Source organism: Peromyscus leucopus, chromosome 7 (assembly GCF_004664715.2).
Source record: "Peromyscus leucopus breed LL Stock chromosome 7, UCI_PerLeu_2.1, whole genome shotgun sequence".
Classification (NCBI taxonomy): Eukaryota; Metazoa; Chordata; class Mammalia; order Rodentia; family Cricetidae; genus Peromyscus; species Peromyscus leucopus.
In genome coordinates this window covers 6,222,359-6,245,292 of record NC_051069.1, presented here as the reverse complement: position 1 = coordinate 6,245,292, position 22,934 = coordinate 6,222,359, and the positions used below count along the sequence as shown (strand labels likewise).

The 22,934-nt window shown below is 38.6% G+C and overlaps 1 protein-coding gene across 14 annotated transcripts in view; it reads left to right on the top strand.

Annotated features, from left to right (window-relative positions):
- The window catches only part of Herc1 (HECT and RLD domain containing E3 ubiquitin protein ligase family member 1), a 161,501-nt gene that overhangs the window by 107,408 nt on the left and 31,159 nt on the right, over positions 1-22,934 (top strand). For 10 of the 14 annotated variants that reach the window (XM_037207386.1, XM_037207385.1, XM_037207384.1 and 7 more), the window contains 17 exons: positions 2,316-2,476; positions 3,839-3,955; positions 4,503-4,734; positions 6,899-7,023; positions 8,220-8,440; positions 9,339-9,607; positions 10,334-10,386; positions 11,020-11,220; positions 12,084-12,258; positions 12,991-13,261; positions 13,355-13,568; positions 14,476-14,732; positions 16,314-16,441; positions 17,845-17,972; positions 20,193-20,393; positions 21,554-21,684; positions 22,726-22,925. In XM_037207386.1, coding sequence (XP_037063281.1) covers positions 2,316-2,476; positions 3,839-3,955; positions 4,503-4,734; positions 6,899-7,023; positions 8,220-8,440; positions 9,339-9,607; positions 10,334-10,386; positions 11,020-11,220; positions 12,084-12,258; positions 12,991-13,261; positions 13,355-13,568; positions 14,476-14,732; positions 16,314-16,441; positions 17,845-17,972; positions 20,193-20,393; positions 21,554-21,684; positions 22,726-22,925 — 3,084 coding nt within the window. The remainder of the gene's footprint in view (positions 1-2,315; positions 2,477-3,838; positions 3,956-4,502; positions 4,735-6,898; positions 7,024-8,219; positions 8,441-9,338; positions 9,608-10,333; positions 10,387-11,019; positions 11,221-12,083; positions 12,259-12,990; positions 13,262-13,354; positions 13,569-14,475; positions 14,733-16,313; positions 16,442-17,844; positions 17,973-20,192; positions 20,394-21,553; positions 21,685-22,725; positions 22,926-22,934) is intronic. The other 4 variants (XM_037207391.1, XM_028866277.2, XM_028866288.2 and 1 more) reach the window with 2 other exon arrangements.

The window sequence follows — 22,934 nt, the reverse complement described above, 5'->3', positions numbered from 1 at the left end:
TCTGCATAAAATAACTTTTTCTTCTTGGATTCTTTCTTTTTTGAGCATAATTCTTTTTCTTTTTCTTTTTTTTTTTTTAACATTTATTTTAACACTTATGTGGCATGAGAGCACACATACCACAGTACACAGGTGGAGTCAGAAGACAGCTTGGGGAGTTGTTCTCTCCATCTTTGTATAGGTTGCAGGGATTGAATTTAGCTCCTCATGCCTTCATGGTAAGCTCATTCACCCGCTGAGTCATCAGCTCAGTAGCTCTGTGCTTTCATTTTTACTCTCTGATCCAGCAGTTCTCTTTAGAAGTGAAAAGAACATGTTTGGAGGGGCTTCTTCAGCCATTTGTATGTAATAAAGCTATACAATGCTTACTATTTCTATTCCTTTTTGCTTAGTTTGCAACTGTATACATACCAGGGAGGCTTTAGAGAGACCTTCATGGACAGACTTGCTTAAGTGAAGTAAGGAAAGCAAACTAGCCTTTTCCCTGTTTTCTCAGCTATTCCTCATGGGTAGATTGTCTTTATTCTCACTGAACTAGACAGTAGAAGGGGAGCCTCATCTCTGCCCTTAGTGATTCTCAAGTTTTGGTGTGTACAGTTTTCCCACCTAAGAGCTCTTTTGAAAGTTCTGGGATTATATCACCACCATGTCAGATTTAGTAGGTGTATAGAGCCCATAGTTTACGTTTTCACGACATTTTCCTAGTTGTGTGTGTGTGTGTGTGTGTGTGTGTGTGTGTGTGCGCGCGCGCGCGCGCGCGCGCGCTCTCGCACACGTGTACTGGTCTTCAGCTCACATTTTGAAAATTGCCACTGTGTATTTGTGTGGAGGAGCATTGGTGATCACCTGTTTTTTAGCTCTCTCATTTGGGTCATAATTCTAGGAGATGCTAATTCTTGTGGTTTTTAGTGCTTCTGGCAGTTTCAGAATTTAGAAGTGTTCACAAAGAATCTGTGACCTCTTGTCTCCATCGAGGCCCAGACTACAGTAGGCATAGGGTTAAAGGGTAGAATCATGCCCCTTCATTGCCATAGGTGCCCACCAGATGACTTCCTCTATTTCTTTCTTTAGTAGTAGAAATTGAACTTAAAGGTACACCCCTAGAATCTTCTTTCTTCTTAGTCTTTGTTTCTCTACTACTGGCTTAGACTTGATTGGAGCTACAGTTATCTCCACAAAGCTCAGTGAGCTCCTGTTTCCTCTGTGTGCCATGGTTGATGGGATAAACAGTGCTCCTCTGAAGCTAGATACCTGTTTGATGCTGAGACTAAAGCTTGGTGGTAGAGCACTTGCCTAGCATACGCAAGTGGCTCTATATCAGTTCCCAGCACTGCAGAAAAGAGAAAGGGCAGATCTGGACTTAATTCTTTGATCAGTGTGAGAGGGAGTGCCTTTCATTCCTGTGCATGTCATTCGTACACTGTTCATACCATGTCATACATGCTAAGTTCCTCTAGTATATCATACATACACACTATTTTTCAATTGTGTTGGGTACCTGGACACTTTTTCTTTCTATATGTTAATACCTGAGATCAGTGTGTTAATTTTATAACTAATGGATTTATATTTAAGGTAACATCAAGTTTCCTCTTTTTTTTTTTTTTTTTTTTTTTTCTTTTTTGTTACAGGGGTCTTGTCCTAGGCTACCTTTGAACTCCTTAAAAGGCCAAGATGGCCTTGAACTCCTGTCTCTACCTCCTTATTGCTGGCATTATAGTATATGCTACCACACCACCTTTTATACAGGGCTGGAGATTGAACCCAGGGTTTTGTGCATGCTAGGCAAATACTCTACCATCTGAGCCACATCTCTAGTCCAAGTTTTCTGTCCTTAAAATTCTTCTTTAGTACTGTATTAATACCCTTGTCGCCTTGATATTACAATAAAAGAAAAACTCCATAGAGGCAAGGACTGTTCATTTCTTTTTATTATTGCTGTATCACTTCCCAATATGTTGCTGCTCTTTTTCTAGGAAATTATAATAATATTATTATTTTTTATTTTATAATTTGATTTAAATTTACATATCAGCCATGGATTCCCCTGTCCTCCCTTCTTCCAGCCCTCCTCCCAGCCCACCCCCATTCCCATCTCCTCCAGGGCAAGGACTCCCCATTATTTTTATAGTTAAGAGTACCCTATGACATAATTACTTTTAATATTGAAGAATCTTTCTTTCATCACCCTGTATTAAATTATAGCTAACTTGTGCTATCTTCCAGGTTATAATTTCTTCTGTAAGAAGACTTGTGACATGTCTGTTCTTTTCCAGTGAGAGTCTTTTTTTCTAATCATTGTTATTTTCTTAAAGGCAAATGTTCTCCAGTTATCCAACCACCACTGTGCTTCCTACACGTCGTGCACAGACTCCTCCAATATCATCATTACCAACCTCTCCTTCAGATGAAGTAGGAAGGAGGCAAAGTTTAACTTCTCCTGATTCCCAGTCTACAAGGCCAGCTAACCGCACAGGTGAACTTCCTGTCATGTACTGCAGTACCCAAACCTCTTTGCACTCTAGCTATGTGGACTTTGTTATATAATCATCATGTTTTTTCTTAATTGAAGATTAAAAAGTGATTTAATGAATGAAAACTATACTTTCAAACTGAGTGCCTTCTATGTTTTGAATTGTAGATTGAATTATGGCTCTTTGGAGAGAAGTAACATGCATATCAATCACACATGCCCTTCTTTCCTTATGAACCAATGTTCAACTAAATGTCTTTCTAATCATAACTTCATCCATAACCCACACAATATATCACAAGGAAGCATCAGAGAAATCCAAATTGAAGGGCTTTATACAAAATGACTAGGCAATTTTTCATGTATCACAGTGGTTGGCCAGCAACTCAGGACACTGAGGCAGAAGGTTCACAAGTTCAAAATCAGCCTGAACAACTTAGTGAGGCCTTGTCTCAGAATAAAAAGTAAAAACAGAGTGGGAGAGTGCTTGCCTAGCATGTTTGAGGCCCTGAGTTTGATCTCCAGTACTAACTAACAGAGGAAAACTAAGGAGATTAAGGAGACCAAAGAACGTGACAACCAGATAAAATGCACAGATGATCCTGGATCCTTTGCTATAAAGAACATTATCAGCATATGTAGTGAAACTAGCATGGGAGCTGGATTAAATGATGACACTCCTAATCGCCAAACCCTGTCCGTAGTTGTAGGACTTACCTGTTAACATTCAGAGGAGATAGAATAGCTGCTTCACTGTTCATTCTGCAGTAGTTCAGGAGAGATAGATTCCTTTGTGCTCTTCTTGCAAAGTTTTGTATATTTTAATTTTTATTACTAGCAGATTTATTTATCTGTGCAACAGCCCTATATTGCCATGAGAAATTTAGCTGTATTTATATTTTTTTAAACAGACAAGTAAACAATCAATAAAAAAAAAAAAACAAACCCTAGCCAGGCGGTGGTGGCGCACGCCTTTAATCCCAGCACTCGGGAGGCAGAGCCAGGTGGATCTCTGTGAGTTCGAGGCCAGCCTGGGCTACCAAGTGAGTTCCAGGAAAAGGCGCAAAGCTACACAGAGAAACCCTGTCTCGAAAAACAAAAACAAAAACAAAAACAAAACAAAACAAAAAAACCCAAAACCCCTCTATTGGGCTTGCCTCAAAATCATGATCCTTGTGCCTCAGCCCCTTGAGTGCTGGGATTGCTGACATGTAACTCGATACCCAGTTTAATTTACCATATTTTAGTAGTAAAATTGTGTTGAGTTTGAATAATTCTGGGAAACTGAAGTCCCATGTTACTGTGTGTGCACTTTGCTTATGGTGTGTAGTAGTCAAGCCCACTTTGCTCTTTCCTTTGCTTCAGCCTTGTCAGACCCAAGCAGCAGACTTTCCACCTCTCCTCCTCCCCCAGCAATTGCAGTCCCTTTGCTGGAAATGGGCTTCTCTCTCCGACAGATTGCTAAAGCCATGGAAGCTACAGGTAAGATATGTTTTATAGTTCATTATCGGTAGATCCGACAAGTTTCAAATGTTTTTGAAGGAAGCATTTTTTAAGAGGTCATAAAGGTTAAGATTTTTTATTTTTTTTATTTTTTTTTTTTGTGATATATATTTTTTATTTTACAATACCATTCAATTCTACATATCAGCCATGGTTCCCCTATTCTCCCCCTTCCCACGCCTTCCCCTTACCCCAGATTTTTTAAAAAGACATTTTTATGTGTGAGTGTGTGTGTACATATGTGAATGCAGGTGCCTACTGAGGCTAGAAAAGGGTATTGGATCCCCTGGACCTGGAGTACAGTTGATTGTGAGATACGTGACATGGGTATTGGGAATGGAACTTGGATCCTCTGAAAGAGCAGCAAGTGCTCTTAAGTGCTGAGTCATTTCTCTAGCCCCTCTTCTTAAGATTTTAAGTAGCAGATCTATTATAAAATCATCAGGACAGACACTCTTAAACTAATACGTAAGTCATTGATTACTTTATCCATATTCAGTATCAGACATTGCCTCTGCCTGTATAGGTGCTCGAGGAGAAGCTGATGCCCAGAATATCACTGTTCTTGCTATGTGGATGATTGAGCACCCTGGGCATGAGGATGAAGAGGAGCCCCAGCCAAGCAGCACAGCAGACTCCAGACATGGAACAACAGTTCTGGGAAGTGGTGGGAAGTCAAATGATCCCTGTTATTTGCAGTCACCAGGAGACATACCATCAGCTGATGCTGCTGAAATGGAGGAAGGCTTTAGTGAAAGGTAAAATCCTAGTTTTTTTATTTCTGTCTCTTGTATCCTAAGTAGTTCCTCTAAAGCTCCATTTCTATTCCTTCATAAATGCTTCTACTGCTATATAAATTTAATAAGAATATGAAAAGATTGGCATGTTAGTTATAAGCTAATGGATTTTTTTAACATTATAAATTATTCAATTGGCTGAAAAGTACTTCAGTGCTAGAGTACTTTTCATAGTATGTACAGGCTCCTGAGTTCTGTTCTTAGTACTGCCAAAATACCAACTGATTTAATTAATGAATTTGATAAAAATAGACTTTTCTGTCTCATTTTAATTGAATTCATATTTCCATTTATTCTGAAGTTTTCTTCAGTGCTGGGAATTGAATCCAAAGTTATATACCTAGTAGACAAATATTCTAATACTGAAATATATAGATATATTCCCAATTCCTGTAGTTTTTACTATCTAGTATTTTATGTTTCTTTTTTTTAGCTGTGAAAAGATTTCTGAAGTATATATACCCTATAATGAGACATAATAAAATATTCTAAATTCTCCTCACAGTCCTTTCCTTTTACATTTCTTATGACTATATTTTTTTATCTTTTTATTTTTTATGTTTATAAATACTTTGCCTGTATATGTGTTTGTGCACCACATTCGTGCCTGTTGCCTATAGAAGCTAGAAGTGGGTAGCAGATTCCCTGGAACTGGAATTACAGACATTCATGAGTCGCGAATGTGGGTTCGGAGACTCGAACCTGTGTCCTTTGGAAAAGCAGCCACTGCTCTTAATCACTGAGCTATTTCTCCAGTACCCCTTCTTAATTTTTTATTATTTTTATTTTTTTAATCATTTAACTATCAGGTTCTGTATCAAGGCTTATGTCTTATGTAAACTGCAAACTTTTTCTAGTAAGTTCCATGAATATCTTCATAATTTAATTTGAAGTCTATTTCCCCTAGACACAGATTCTCAGTCATTTCAGATGTTAAGTATTTAACTGTTTAGCACTTAGTTTGAAGTTATTTTCTCTTTGCTGTGGGGTTTGGAATGCACACTCCAGGCAAAGCTCTACTAGCCACAAACCCATTTCTGATCCTGTTTGATTTGGGACATGAATTAAGCATCATGTTACTGTTGGCAGAATCCAAAAATCAGATAAAATGAATGCCCAAGAAGCAGTGTATGACAAACCTAAAACTAAAGGGTTTCACAAAGGTCAAAAGATGTTTCAAAGTTTTGTCGTAGACTGAGTGGATAGCTCAGTGGTAGATGCTTAGTATGCAGGAGACCCTGGGTTTAATCCCCAGCAACTCTCCTCCACCAAAAACACTTTATGCTAATCATGTCCCTTTCCTCATTTGATACTGTGAGTATTAAAAAATTAACAGGATGTTTTTATAGCCAATGACAAAGCAAACAAGCAAAAAAAATTATAAATATATTATGATATTCTGTTTTATGATATTCTATTATGATGGTATGTCTTAATTTTAATTAAAAAATTAATTTCATAAAAACCAGTTTAGGAGTTGTTAACTCAGTTGGTAAGTACCTGCAACCTGAGTTTGCTTCTCAGAACCTCTTTAAAAAATCCCAGGTATGTCCAGTTGTGGTAGTACGTGCTTATAATCCCCGCAGAAGGAGGTGGATCTCTGAATTCAAGGCCAGCTTGGTCTCTACATAGTGATTTCCAGGCTAGCAGAGTGCATAGTGAGACCCTTTCTCAAAACACACCCACCCACACCCAAACCCACAACCACCACAACCACCACCACCACCACCAAACCACCATCATCTATATAGGTAGAAATGAGTGGAGCCACAGGACTCTAGCCAGTCAGCCAGCCTAGCCTCCTTGGATAGTTACAGGGCAGTTTCTCAGTGGGGAAAAATAAAGGTAGTACCTAAGAAACAACCTCAGGTTGTCCTCTGGCCTCCACCACACATATTCTCACAGACATTCATTTGTACCTGCACATACGTGTGCACCTACACACACACACACACACACACACACACACACACACACACACACACACACACACATGCGTGCACAAACTATTTTATTCTCAGTGATATTTGGAGAAAAAGGTAATGCCACAGGGAAGCTTGTATTTTTGCTTTCTTTTAATGAGAGCATTAAAACAATTGCATTCCCTTCAAACTTGCTTTTGTAGCCCTGATAATCTGGATCATACAGAGAATGCAGCTTCTGGAAGTGGACCACCAGCTAGAGGCCGATCAACAGTAACAAGAAGGCACAAGTTTGACTTAGCAGCTCGCACATTGCTCGCAAGAGCAGGTAATTATTTTCCACATCTCTCTCTTGGTAAAAGATCTCATTTAAAATTTGTTATAGATGCAGCAGTAAAGAAGATACAAACTAAAGAATAAGTGAACTCATTGCTACTACTAAGTGGATCAGCTCTTTGCATATAATTTTGTACACTATATAATTTCACTTACAATCACAGCATGTATTCATAAGTTTATCTTTAAGCTGCCTCTAGAGATAGAAGGCTATTGTGATCACTTGTAGATTTTGAAAGATTTTGTAGCTGTTCTCTCTGCCTTTAGTCAGTTACAATTTGAGAAGTGATGGTACTTAATGGTTAACATCAGTGGTGAAAAGTTCCTGGGAGGGGCACTGTACCACTCAAAAGTAGACACTGTTTTTCTGCTGTACTCTGGACTTTAGAGCCTCACCACTATGGTCCTAGGTAAGGAAGTATAAGTTCTCTCAGTACACTCTTAAATTCTAGAATTGTTTTGGGGACATGGCAATGTATTTTCTTTTTGTTTTATGTTTTTTATGATACTGGTGATTAAACCTCACACATTCTTGGGTAAATACTCCACCACTGAGCTGTATTGCTATTTCATTATTTCATCATCATCATCATTACCATCACCATCACCATCACAGTGCTGGGGACCACACCCAGGGCCTTATGAATGCTAGGCAAATACTCTACCACTAAGCTATATCCCTAGCCACAAGGAAATATATTTTCCAAACTAGGAACCACATTATTCATTGTTAAAAAGAGAATTTTATTATTAAAATATTAAAACATAAGTGATGATTCAATAGTTTATGAGAACCATGAGAAAGAAATTTGAGACTTGCCAAGAAAATATAAGCTATGCATTTACCATAAAATGAAGAGAAGCTGAATTTTAAAAAGTAAACCTACAAGAGTAATAACAGCTGACATTTATAACAAATAAATAATATTTATAACATAAATAACAATATAACATCTTAAAATTTTTTGTCTGTAGTATCTTATTTAAACTTATCAGTAAGTAATCTGAGAGATAGAATATTTTATACATGAGGAAGCATGTGATAGTTGTAATGTGAGGTATATGACCTGGATCCAAAGAAGTAGCTGAGGTAAGTTCTCTCCTACATGTGTGGCAATTAAGAACTGGCAAAATATTCAAGATTATTTTATTCATGCAAATAAAATGCTTCTTTTGTTTTGTTCTGAGCGGGGTTATACCGCTCTGTGCAGGCTCACAGGAATCAAAGTCGGAGAGAAGGAATATCTTTGCAGCAAGACCCAGGGGCGTTGTATGACTTTAATTTAGATGAGGAATTGGAAATTGATCTTGATGATGAAGCAATGGAAGCTATGTTTGGACAAGACCTGACCAGTGACAATGATATTCTGGGAATGTGGATCCCAGAGGTACTGGATTGGCCTACCTGGGTGTGTGTGACTGCAGCGGGGGCTGCTCTGACTTACTTTCCTGCCCTCCTGTTCATACAGCTTACTAACAGCGGCCTTGCATAGAGTTGAAAAAGCCTTACATCTCATCCTGAGGTTTGGGATTTAATGCTTGAGCATTGCTTTGATACCTACAAACTGATAAGAAAGTCTCTCGTTGCTTTCTCTGTGTGATTTATTGCTTCTCTCCCCAGACTAGATGACTAGAGCCATACTGTGGTAATGTTTCATTGTAACTTCAAAACTTGACATTAGGCCCTAGTACATACTGCAGAGTTACCTAACATGGTTGCTTTAATCACATTCCTATCTGCGTGCATGTTCCTCTTCTTCATAGATTCTGTTTGATCTGTGTAAGGCCTTATTTGGGGGACAGTGCCTGCCCACATCTTATAATACCCTTCAGTCAGGGCAAGGTTCATGTGGGTTTATGTGTATACATTGTTTAGCATTACATTTTTATAGTAGGGAGACTAAAAAGCTCATAGATGTGGACTCTTATCTGCTTGATTAGGTTAATAACATAAATTAATCACAATAGAATATCTTAGAAATTCAGAAAATAGGTCTTATTTTATAGCCAGGTAAAAAGTATTTTCACTGGAGAGTTTTGTTGTTTTTAATGGTTTGAGGTAGATTTAAATTACTGAATTCTTATTTTCAATAGAATAATCTTAATGTTATAGCTTAAGAGGAATAAAAAGAGGAAAGAATACCTTCAGATTGTGTGATCTGATTTCTTATTGAAAGAAAATTATGTAGCATTAATGAATATCTTTGCACTATTATAGGATATTTAGAAGTAGCTAGTTTAATATCACAAATACTCTACCTCTAATGCTAAATTGACTATAATTTGCTATAAAATCATTTTGTGCAGCATGTTTGTGAGTCTGAAGACAGGGAAGAAGTGGTGGTGTGTGAGCTGTGTGAATGCAACGTCGTCAGCTTCAATCAGCACATGAAGAGAAACCACCCTGGCTGTGGGCGCAGTGCAAACCGCCAAGGTTACCGAAGCAATGGCTCCTATGTGGATGGCTGGTTTGGTGGTGAATGTGGGAGTGGAAATCCATACTACCTGCTCTGTGGCAGCTGCAGGGAGAAGTACTTAGCTCTGAAGACCAAAACCAAGACTACAAATTCTGAAAGGTACCTTGAAATTGTGTTGTAGATGCCAGCCTCTTGAATTCTGTTAAGACACAGGAACTGTTTTTGTTTTCCCCCTTCATTGTAAAGAATTAGTTTCGACTGAATTGGAGGCAGAACTTATGGAGGCCAAGGAATTCCTAGCAGATCTGGGAGTTGTTTTTGGTCTCCTCGGACTGCAGGCATAGTGGCATAGCAGCAGGCCTTTCATGGCAGTTGGACTGTGTTAACCATTAGCATCTTGGCAGGTTGCGGTCAGGGTCCTCATCTTAACCCTCCAAAGTGTAGGGTCAAGATTTAAATTGACATTTTCCAGCGTATTTCTGACATCTTAACTAAGATGTATTTTTTTTATGTAAAAATATACTGCTCTGTTTAAATGAGCTTCTATGAAAAAAAAAAAGACTCATATACTTTATATACATAACTTCTAATTCTGCAGCTTTTAAACCTGACACTTCCTAGGACAGTTTGATTAAAAGAGTTATTGAAGGTGACCAGAAATATCCCCAGTTTTTTTTTGTTTGTTTGTTTGTTTTTTGTAAAGCAGCCATTGATCTGTAAGCATGTGTGTACATACAGCAGTTTTTACTTTATTTGTCCCATAACACAAGACACTTTTACTTTTTGCTGCTTTATTAATGAGCTCTTACAATATTCTAATGACTTAATTTGCATTTGGGTACTAACTTTTATATAAAAACACAATGTTCTTCATGTTTGGTGCAGGTACAAGGGACAAGCTCCAGATCTAATTGGCAAGCAGGACAGTGTGTATGAAGGTAGTTGTTTGTTTTGAGAGCTTCCTTATTTTACATGTATTTTTATGTATAGTCCTTGTTTAACATCTGCTACTAAACTTTACCATCATGTGTGTTTGTGTTTGTGTACATATTAACTAGAGCTTTCCCTAAGTGTATCTGAGGTTGCTTGATAACAACATTCCACACTTGAGAGTCACAAGAGAGAGAACCCAAGCTCAAATGTCAGCTTTACTTAGGGTGGTAATTTGTTTGCAGTTTGATTTTTTTTTCTTCCCAGAATAGGAAAAAAAATGTAACATTTTAAAGTTTTTCCATCCTAATTGTGGGAAAAAAACATTGAGATGAGTGCTGTTTGTGTTTTTGGAGCACTCATTTGCTTGAATGTTTATTAGCTAATCCATCTATGATCAATCAGTTCAACATTTGTTGTTGCTTTCCATGGATTTGATTCCACTTCCTTTTTCAGTAGTCTCACATGCCTCAGGAATGCAGTTTGCTCAGATCTCCAGGAGATGGTGCCATAGTTCATTTTGTAGGCCTTGGATTTTGACTCCAACATTTTAGATGATTTTAATGTACCTTAAAACAACTACTCTTAGCAGAACTATGCCATGTTTATATTCACATGCCATATATTTATTTAAATTCCAGAAGATTGGGACATGTTAGATATTGATGAAGATGAAAAATTAACAGGTGAAGAAGAATTTGAATTGCTTGCTGGACCACTTGGTTTAAATGACCGGCGCATTGTGCCAGAACCAGTTCAGTTCCCTGACAGTGATCCACTGGGAGCATCAGTAGCAATGGTCACAGCTACCAACAGTATGGAAGAGACTCTGATGCAAATTGGTGAGCTGAAAGGCTGATTGTCATCAATTTTGTTGTCTGTTTTAATAATATTCTTAGGTAAATAGTGAAAATAATGATTTATCCCATTTCACACTACCAAGTCTCTTTAGCAATTAGTTGGAGGAGGGATACTGAGTAAAGGCCAGAGGTTTGACGTGAGTTTTTTTTTTTTCCTCTATTGTTTTCCACCAATAGGGTCTTTCACTGCACCTGACTGGAGCTCTTTGATTTGACTAGACTGGCCAAATTCACATGTAGGTGCACCCCCTACACACACACCATATTTTAAAATTGTCACTATTAATGACTTAGCTCTTTATGTGTACTCAAAGTGTATCTTATTTATATCTTTCTTGGTCTGGAGAGATGGATTGTGGTTCAGCATTTGCTGCTCTTGTAAGATGACCTGAGTTCTGCTCCCAGCTTCCACATGGCTGCTCACAAATGTCTGTAACTTCAGTTCCAGGAGATTTGATGCCTTCTTCTGGCTTCCTTGGACACTGCACATATACACAGTGCACATACATACATGAAGTCAAAATACTTATACACATAAAATAAAAACAAATAAAATAGTTTAAAAAAAAACTATGCCTTTCCCATACCTGTTCATATCAGAAGTGACACATAAAAAGAATGAAGAAAAACAAACATGTATTTAATGGAAATTTTCTTCAATTAATTCAGAAGTCTCTACATTTAATATCTTAGAGAATTTCTGCTAGTTCTATCCAGGTGAGCAAAACACATTGTCTTGCTATATTTCTTTGCAGACTAGAACCTATGTAAAACAAGGTAGAAGAATTCAGTAGTCCAGGTGCTTTATCTCATTTTGTAAAGAACTGACACAGTCCTGCTTTCAGGTTGCCAGGGCTCTGTGGAAAAGAGTTCCTCTGGAAGAGTAACACTAGGAGAGCAGGCAGCAGCCCTCGCAAACCCTCACGACCGGGTGGTGGCTTTAAAGAGAGTGACCGCTGCAGCTCAAGTCCTTCTGGCCAGAACCATGGTCATGCGAGCACTGTCTCTCCTCTCAGTCAGGTAAGTGGTGTGTCAAGTGATGCAGTTAGCTTCTGAGGTACCTCACACAGGAGCGTGGTGGGGGATAGGAGAGAGTTCCCAAACTTGAAAATAGGTTGTTGAGTGAACGTCGGTTAGACTTAGTCATCATTGTTATTTATTCAGTTGATGCTTGGCTCTTCTTAGGTTGAAAGAATACCAGTTTAGTGCCAGAGTCAGTTGCTTATCTTTTTTGTTGCTCTTCCGGAAATTGGAAACTAAGCTGTTCCAGTTGATACTAGGTAAAAATTACAGAGTGAATGAGTGTTTCTGCAGAACTCACACTATATAAAGATTAAAAATAGACATCTAATGTATAGACCTTAGGCAGTGGTTACTTTAAGGCACAGTGGCTTCAAGGAGCCCCTAACAAGCTTCTGATGTGCTGCTAGAGTTCTATCTCTTGACATAGAGGGTGGCTACACGGGGATTTCCAGACTGAAAGTTCAGGCTCTGTGAACATTCCTAATGTCATATTCTAGTTTAGTGATAACTCTCAATGCATACAATATTCATTATAAAGGAAAAGTTTAGATGACCATTTCAGTTTTATATCATGTTTTGAAATAAGGACATTTTTGTGACTAATGATGGCATAACTTTTGTTTGATTTTTGTTTTTGATGATGAGGAAGGTATATGTATGTGGGGTGCAAAATTGTCCCTTAAGAAACCTATTTTCTCTGTTTATCTGAAGTGCTTCTTTTCCTGGCAGTGGTTCCAGTTGTAGCCTGGCTGCCGGTCTTGAGTCTCTGGGGTTAACAGATATCCGTACGCTGGTTCGGTTAATGTGCTTAGCTGCAGCAGGGAGAGCTGGCCTTTCCACCAGCCCTTCTGCCATGGCAAGTACCTCAGAACGTTCACGAGGTGGGCACAGCAAGGCCAGCAAGCCCATTTCTTGCCTGGCCTACCTGAGCACAGCAGTGGGCTGCCTGGCCTCGAACACTCCAAGTGCTGCTAAGCTGCTGGTACAGCTGTGTACACAGGTGAGGCGGCTTTGGGCAGTCTTGACACTGAAATTAAATCTGTGTGTTCCAAAAAGGTCAAAACTAAACTCTTTGTCCCAATTGCCTCTTCAGAACTTGATTTCTGCTGCAACAGGTGTCAATCTCACCACAGTGGACGATCCAATTCAGCGGAAGTTTCTACCCAGCTTTCTCCGTGGAATTGCCGAAGAAAACAAGCTTGTAACCTCCCCAAACTTTGTTGTCACTCAAGCCCTTGTGGCGTTATTGGCAGACAAAGGGGCCAAACTGAGACCTAACTATGATAAGTCAGAAGTAGAAAAGAAAGGTGGGTTTCATATTGTTTGAGTACAGTCTTCTAATTGATGTGATTCATGTTTTAAGAGGTGTCGTTTTGCAGTTGTCATCTGTGATAAAGGACATTTAAGTTTAGAACATAAAAGAATTTCAGAGATAGCTTTGGTATTTGAGACAAGGTCTAACTGTGTAGTCCCAAGTTGGCCTCACCCCTGCAATCTTCTTACCTGGGCCTCTTGGATGCTGGGACTTACAGGCTTACTCAGACCAAGAAATGAGTATTAGAAAAATGGACCAGTTCATGTGGTTATAGGTAATGGCTTCAATCAACATAAATGGTCGTGTTCTTTAATACAATTTAAATAAAGACAGTATTGAAGATAACACTTTGAAAGGACTACTTAAATTGCTATTTAACCTTTGCTTCAATCAGGAACATTTAGCTGAGATTGGTGGACTTTGGGATCCACTGATCTAGTTCCTTGACTCGCTATTTAGATCCATTTTAAAAGATGGTTCATGTATTTGGTGCTGAGTATTAGAACCCAGAGCCTTGTCCGTTCTGATCATGTGCTCCATCACTGAGATAGAACCCTGGTTATGTCCCTGTTGAGGTGCTCTGTAAGCACAGGCACTAGGTTGTTGGTCTTAAGTGCCCATTGCCTTTGCATAGGCCAGAAAATGATTTCTGCTGTATTCCCAGTCTACGTTTTTAGAGCAAGCACTATTTATTGGTATATAATGAAATAGTCATTTGAAGTGAATCAGACTTATCATAGAATTTGATGTGAGATAAATATGTTATATCTTATACGCATACCTTAGTAAAATAATTACTTAAAAAGCGCTAATTTATAAAGAAATGGGTTAACCCATTTTTGTTTGTTCCTCACCACCAGCTCTCACCTGGGCATCATGTCATTGTTTTGTTTAAGCAGGTTTTATTGCCCAATTGTATGCCCATCCTTCCTATGATCCTTCTGCTGTAGGCCCTCTGGAGCTGGCCAATGCCCTGGCAGCCTGCTGCCTCTCCTCTAGGCTGTCCTCACAGCATAGGCAATGGGCTGCTCAACAACTTGTGCGCACTCTTGCTGCACATGACCGTGACAACCAGACTGCTCCACAAACACTCGCTGATATGGGAGGAGATCTCAGAAAATGCTCTTTTATCAAGTTGGAGGCTCATCAAAACAGAGTATGTATTTTGAATATAAGGCATGTTAATTACCTGTATAACTGCTCAGAGTGTAAGTCTCAGTGTCTCTCTTTTGTGTCTCCTTTTCTCACACACATACACACGATTACCAAGATTTGCCTAACTAGTTGCCAGTTCTAGTTTCTTTGTGTGTGGGTTGACAGAAAGAAATCACTTCCTAAAAAATGAAGGCTTATCTATGCAACAAGGAACATTGCTATTCTATTGTAGCTGACTAATCTAGTGGGCCTCTAAATTTTTTTTTTGTTTTTTTTTGTTTTTCGAGACAGGGTTTCTCTGTGTAGCTTTGGGCCTTTCCTGGAGCTCACTTGGTAGCCCAGGCTGGCCTCGAACTCACAGAGATCCGCCTGGCGCCTGGCTCTGCCTCCCGAGTGCTGGGATTAAAGGCGTGCGCCACCAACGCCCGGCTCCTCTAAATTTTTAAGAAGCAAGTACTGAAATGTATTAATTGATTTAAAATGCACTATAGAGTCTGTGTTACTTTTAGAATATATATTTTAAATTTTTTTTTTTTTTTTTTTTTGTTTTTCGAGACAGGGTTTCCCTGTGTAGCTTTGCGCCTTTCCTGGAACTCACTTGGTAGCCCAGGCTGGCCTTGAACTCACAGAGATCCGCCTGGCTCAAAATTTTTTTTTAATGTGGTGTGTAAAAGAGTAGAGGGGGTATGTGCATGTACCCATGGAGACCAGAGTCATTGACTGCCCTGGACCTAGAGTTGCAGGTGGTTGTGAATTGCCCAGTGTGGGTACTGGGAACCAAACTTGGGTCCTCTGTAAAAGTGGTACAGGCCTGTAGCCACTGAACCATCTTCAGTCCCATAGGAAGTCCACCACACTAACATCAGTGCCATCTGGAAGGGATATGAGAAATGTGTGTGGCAGCTTGCTCTGCCTCTTAAAGTCATTCCTTCTCAGCATGTTATAATGTTTATCTTTATTGAATTAAACATTTAGTTAGGATTTTAATAGGGAGCCTTTAAGGTATGGCTCATTGGGTAATGTTTACCATCCAAGCCTGATGACCCAAGGGAAACCAATACTGTAGGAGAGAACTGACACCCCAAAATGTGACTGCCACTGGGCATAGGTGTTCTCCCCCATTCATACATATAGATGTGGTAATTAATAAAATAAAAGTGTATAAAAAGATCTTAATAGATCTCAAATAATTTGAAGGAGTTTGGGCATAGTACTTTAAAGCTGTACTTCAATTAAGTATTTTACAAGGCATTTAGAAAATGAAACCATATATATTGGATTACACCATGGATATTTTTACAGTTTCATGGTAGATAGCTTTTTTTGTTTGTTTGTTTGTTTTTTATTTTTGTTTTTCGAGACAGGGTTTCTCCGCGTAGTTTTGCGCCTTTCCTGGAGCTCACTTGGTAGCCCAGGCTGGCCTCGAACTCACAGCGATCCGTCTGGCTCTGCCTCCCGAGTGCTGGGATTAAAGGCGTGTGCCACCACCGCCTGGCCGGTAGATAGCTTTTTTATAGAACTTCAAATGATGAAGTCCTTTAAATCAAAACTTTACTTGGCTTATCTATCTTAACTTTTCTAGGTAATGACATGTGTTTGGTGTAATAAAAAAGGCCTGCTGGCTACAAGTGGCAACGATGGCACTATTCGGGTGTGGAATGTCACCAAGAAGCAGTACTCACTGCAACAGACCTGTGTATTCAATAGACTGTAAGTGCTTGTTCTGCTGGCGTAAAGCTGAGTCAGTCTTTAGCATGCCTCGCCTTGGTTATGTTAGCATAGTCCATTCTCATTAAAACTTGAAAGGTTTTTCTCTTAGAATAGTATTTCTAAATCTCCAGAGTATATGTTTAGGCTTATTAAAAATTTGAACAGGGCCGACTAGCAAATACATGTTTAGTTAGATAGTACAGTATATTAATTTTCATCAGTCTTCAGTGGTTATTTGGGAATTAGAGGAATTGTTTTGTATCAGCATGTTGCATTCTTATAGTATTGTAACTAGATGTAGTTATTTCTTTTATGTTTTTAAATTGATTTAAAATTTTTCAAATTAAAAAAAAAAATCACACATTGAAATTAACCAAGCTCAAAGTCTGTGTATTACATTGGACTTTTGTACAGTCAGAACAGCCACTTAGAACAGCAGCTGTGAAGCATTGCACTGGATTTTACTGGCACTATTTAATATATTTTTATGTGCTTATCTACCACAAAGAATGGAAACTCCACGACAGATTTCAAACTAAAACACATTTGATTTATATATGCCTTTGTAACTCATGTCCATGTCCTAATGTTTAACCCTTTTGTTCTCTTTTCTACAGATTGTATTATACCCACATGTACATTTGTTTGCATGTATTATATTGGCCAGATTCCCACATATAAAAGAGGTCTTATGGTTTTTTTTCTTTCTGAGATTGTGTGATCTCACTTGATATTATACATTCTAAATCCATTCATTTTCCTAAAAATTTTGTGATTAAATTTTTATGTGGAACTGAATATTATTATATTTTTTATAGACACCAGATTTTCATTATCCATTCATCTGTTGATAGACAACTAGATTACTTCCAATTATGTTACAGTAAAAACAAACAAAAACCACAGCAATAAATATGTGAGTACAAATATTCCAATGATAGCGTATGGAGTTCTCAGTGTATATGCCCAGGAGTGAAGTAGCTGAACCATATGGCAGTTCTGTTTTTAATTTTTGAGAACTCTCCAAACTAGTTTTCACAATGGCTGTTTGAATTGGCATCACAACCAACGGTGAATTTGGTGAAGTTCCTTTCTCTCCATGGGATTCCTTTCCTGAAACCTTCTGTATAAATTAGGCATACAAAAATCAGTGTATTCTGAATACTACCTGTTTACAACCCATAACAATTTTGAATATCTTTACTGACAAATTCTGTCGTAATTATGAGTAGTTGAAGCATCATTCTTTCATAATTGACATCTTCTCTGTGATGATAAATATGCTGATTAAGAATATCCTATGATAACTAGCCTGTATGTACCCTTTGCTTTAAGGTTTGAAATTTAGCTTACTAAATTTAAAAATGGGGATAGAAATTGCACACTCATCTGTTTCATTTTAGGGAAGGGGATGCTGAGGAAAGCCTTGGATCACCTAGCGACCCAAGCTTCTCACCTGTTTCCTGGAGTATCAGTGGCAAATACCTTGCTGGGGCTTTGGAAAAGATGGTGAACATCTGGCAAGTAAATGGTAAGAGTCCTGAGACTACTGCAGTGGATGCAACTCAGCGTCCTCTCACTGAGGCTTGGAGGTCAAGCAGTGGCTTGACTTCTCTTTACCTGGAAATCCATGAGCTATTCAACAGCTATGAGAATCCTGCACAGGATGCACTTCCTGGAAGTTTCAGATACCTACTGTTATAAACCAAAGCTTCTTTTAATGCAGCAGTAAGCAGGCTTTGAGGAGAGGTAGTAGTTGCTAGGCTGTAAGCTATATAATTTTCAGTCACTTGAAATAGTTCATTTATGTTTCTTTCAGAGGTAAATTTTTGTTTTTGTTTTGTTTTCAAGACAGGTTTTCTCTGTGTAACAGTCCTGGCTGTCCTGCAACTTGCTTTGTAGACCAGGTTGGCCTCAAACTCAGAGATCTGCCTGCCTCTGCCTCCCAGTGCTGGGATTGAAGGCATGCACACCATACTGGGCAGAGATAAACATTTTTATTAGGCTTTTTTGCATTTATTTATGTGCGTTTACACATATGTCATGGTGCGTGTATGGACAACTTGAAGAAGTTTTCTCCTACCATGTGGATCCCAGGGATTGAATTTAGGTCATTAGGCTTAACAGCAAGTGCCTTTTCCCATTAAGCCATCTCAGTCTCCTTGTCAGTTTTTATTGTGTTTCTCTGGGAAATCCAAAAATACTATTGTAATTATAGACTTACTAGTAGTATTTGTTTATTTTTACGTGTTTAAGAAATGGCTGTTGTCATTCACATAGTTGAGGAGTAGCTAGCTAGTCTTAGCTGTAGGCAAATTATTCATATCAATTGGGTTTTCAGTAATTATGAGGAGTCACTGAGCATTATGGTTCATGGAATTTCAGTACTTGGGAGGCAGAGGCAGGAGGATTGCTGAGAGTTGGGGGTCAGTCTGGGCTACATGATGAGGCCTATGTCAAAAACAAATAAACCAGAATGTAGATGTAACTGCCTTGTTAAATAAGAAACACAGAGCTGATTCAGAGTTAAAAGCCAAGAGGTCAGAGCAATAGCTAAGAGCCGAGATTAAACACCTTACCCTTCACTGCCGCTGCTGTCCTACCTCTCCGCAAGAGACCTCCTTTCTGTGTCTCTATCTTTTTATAGACTTTCTATTCTGCCTTCTCATTGGTTGTAAACCCAACCACATGACCTCCTCGTCACAACCCATCTATACGGACCTCCAGGTCTTCTATGGTTGCTATTGAGATTAAAGGTGTGTGTTTCCATGCTGGCTGTATCCTTGAACACACAGAGATCTATCTGCCTAGCTCTGCCTCCCAAGTGCTGGGATTAAAGGTGTGTGCCACCACTGTCCAGCTTCTGCCATGACTTGCTATTAGCTCTGACCTCTTGGATTTTTAACTCTGTATATGGCTCTGTGTTTCTTATTTAATAAGACGGTTACATCTACACCAGAAGCAGAAGTGTCTTATGATGCTGCTTCAGCCTTCTCCCACTGTCCTTGGAAAGGAACATGTGCCACTTTGCTAGCAAGAGAAAAGCACTTAAGTGCTTGCCATTTGCTACTACATCTGTTCCTTGATTCTGTCTTCTGTAGAAGTACTTTGTTCTATACATAGTTGTGCAAAATACTTGGCTTGAATGATATATAAGACATGAGTAAAAAAAATCTTGTTTTCACAGACTTTTAGATTCATAGGCTGTTGTAAATTGGAGACTGCATGGGTGTATTAACTAATAAGTATTTTTTCTTCGTTTTTTTTTTTTTTGAAATTTCTATTTATTTTTGGAGACAGGTTCTTGCTCTCTATATATTTGTATATATAATTATTTCACACACACACACACACACACACATATATATATAAAGAGATCTATATAGAGAGGGATCTCTCTCATATATATGTACACACACACACACACATACACACACACACACACACACACACACACACACACACCTCTTCATTGCTGGGATTAGAGATGTGTGCCACCACACCTGGTACTTGTTCTTTTTTTAAGAGTTAAATAGGGGGCTGGAGAGATGGCTCAGTGGTTAAGAGCACTGACTGCTCTTCCAGAGGACTCAGGTTCAATTCCCAGCACCCACATAGTAGCTCACAACTGTCTGTGACTCCAGTTCCAGAGGACCTGGCACTCCTGGCAAAACACTAATGCACATAAAACAAAAATAAATAAATAAAAATAAAGAGTTAAGAGGGTAAATTAACATTTCTCTTTCTGTAGGAGGAAAAGGATTAGTAGATATTCAGCCTCACTGGGTGTCTGCCCTGGCTTGGCCAGAAGAAGGTCCAGCTACAGCCTGGTCTGGAGAGTCTCCAGAGTTATTGCTGGTGGGACGGATGGATGGGTCTCTAGGACTGATCGAAGTTGTTGACGTGTCTACTATGCACCGCCGAGAACTGGAACACTGCTATCGAAAGGATGGTAAGAAGTTACACTAGTCAAGAAATTAGACAAATAGACAAAAAGGGTTTTGGTTGAGTATAAATGATGAGTGAATGTTACTTTTGACTTTGTTCTCTAAAATTTCCAGGTATTTGATTTTAATTAGTAATTGAATTGAAATCTATTTCTCTCCTGCCCCTTACTGTATCTCTCTGACAAAGGGAGACTTCACTTTGTTTCTCCATATTAGTCATTCATCCTTTGTGTGAATGATTTAACATTTATAGCAGGATCCAAATATAACTTAAAAGTTAGAGCTGTCAAAGGGGAGAAAAATCATTAGTTAAAAACAAGTTGTTAGCCACTGAGTAAAATTAAGGAAATAGTGGAAGATGGAGGAGGAAGGTTCCTGGACTCAGCAGAAGAAACAAATTCTGCCTGTTATTTCTTACCGAGTACCTTTGAGTAAGTGCATGTCTTATTAGCAGTTTTTAGTAGTTATTTGGGTAAAGTCCAGTAATTCATAGATCACAGTGCCTATTTGTATGGTATTCTATTTGGCAGAAGAGTTGTTTGTTATGTTTGGGTTTGGGCTTTTTAAAATCCACTTTTAAAATTTTGATAACTTCACAGGCTTCAAAAGCTAGAGAGTTTCGAAAGGCTCAAAAGGAAAATCTTCCCATCTGCTCAGCCTTCCCCATCCCTTCCTCTAGGCACTATTTCCTACTTCCCAGCTCATAGCGTACAGAAAAGCAGTGGTGACCAGAGGCTGGGGTAGACAGTCTTGAGAGCCTGAGAACACCAATTAGGGCATCTGAAGGAAGCGAGCAGATGGTTTTCTATGGTTTATGCTACTTTACTTCTGTTTTTATAGTAGATTCTTCCCCAAAGAACTGGTACAGTGCCTTAATACCAACCAAATTGTTACTGTCTTTCTTTCTTTTTTTTTTTTTTTTTTTTTTTTTTTTAACAAAACCTCCTTGAAAAGAATGAAATGTTAACAATGAGGTCATTTCTTTCAGTCATAAATGACATTCTTTAAATTGGGTTGTATGGGCTCTAGGCTGTAGGTTCTAACTTGTGAGCTATGTGGAAGTTTTCTTGCTATGATGGTAGTAGCACAGATCTCTTTCAAAGTGTCTAGTTATGTGTCTAGATAATGACAAATCCATCCTTTTCTTATATCTTTTTCATGGTAGTATCTGTCACTTGCATTGCCTGGTTCAGTGAAGACAGACCGTTTGCAGTAGGATATTTTGATGGAAAATTGTTAATGGGAACAAAAGAACCACTTGAGAAAGGAGGCATTGTTCTTATTGATGCACATAAGGTAAAGGCCATCTTCTAGATGGTTGCTTTTCTTGATTCTTCTATTGTAGTTTTGTTTGGTAGTAGTATCTTCAACAATATTTTGCATTGGTTACTATGATTTAATAATCTGTTTTTACACAGTCTTTGTGCCTTGTGTTCACATGGAAGAATCTGTGTTTAAAAAAAAAAAAAATCAAGCTACAAAAGAAATGAAACAAAAGAGTAAAATATGAGTGCCCCAGGAATATCCCCTGCCCAGGGTATCTCCATTAATACCAGGCTTTCCACTAATGAAACCTCAGAAGTTTCCAGTCCGATGTTTACAGGGCCACCCAGTCAGGTGACATACAAGCAAGAAACCAGGAGTTGAGAAGTGTGGAAAGAGGGTTATAAAAAAAACACAGAGGGCTAGAGAGATGGTTCAGAGTTTAAGAGCACTGGCTACTCTTCCCGAGGACTCAGGTTCAATTACCAGCATTTAACATGGCAGCTCACAGCCTTCTGTAACTCAGTCCCAGGGATTCCTATGCCCTCTCTGGCCTCTGCAGGCACCAGTCATGCACATAGAGCACAGACATGCATGCAGGCAAAATACTCATATGCATAAAATAAAATTATAAAAAAAATGAAAAGAAAAACAGAAAAGCACAGTGGTCAAGACATATAAACACAAAACATGCCCTAGACTCTCATAAGCATTTTCACTAATTTGGGGTGAGGGATTTTTTTTTTTTTTTTCTGTTTTTGGTTCTGTCTTTTCACATTGTAATGATTAGCAGTCAGTAAAATGATTTAGTATGTACACATGCAAAGGAAAAGTACTGTATGTCTTCAGAGCCAGGTTTTCAAAGTTTATTTATCTTGACATTTATTCAGCTTTGACTGTAATTGATATATAATGTAGACTGTATTAAAAGGCAAGTTGATTAAGATTAGGAATTATGTAGAAATATCAGATTCATATAAAAATAATTGTGTTATAGAAGTATCATCCACAAATAATATAAAATACTTATTGTGAAGCGAGTATTATTCTGATTTTTTTCCCTACCATTTTAAGGAGACTCTTGTTAGTATGAAATGGGACCCAACAGGCCATATTCTTATGACATGTGCCAAAGAAGAAACTGTGAAACTCTGGGGGCTGGTTTCAGGATGCTGGCGCTGTCTGCATTCACTCTGTCATCCATCCACTGTAAATGGTATCGCCTGGTGTAGCCTTCCAGGGAAAGGAGCCAAGTTGCAGTTACTGATGGCCACGTATGTTAT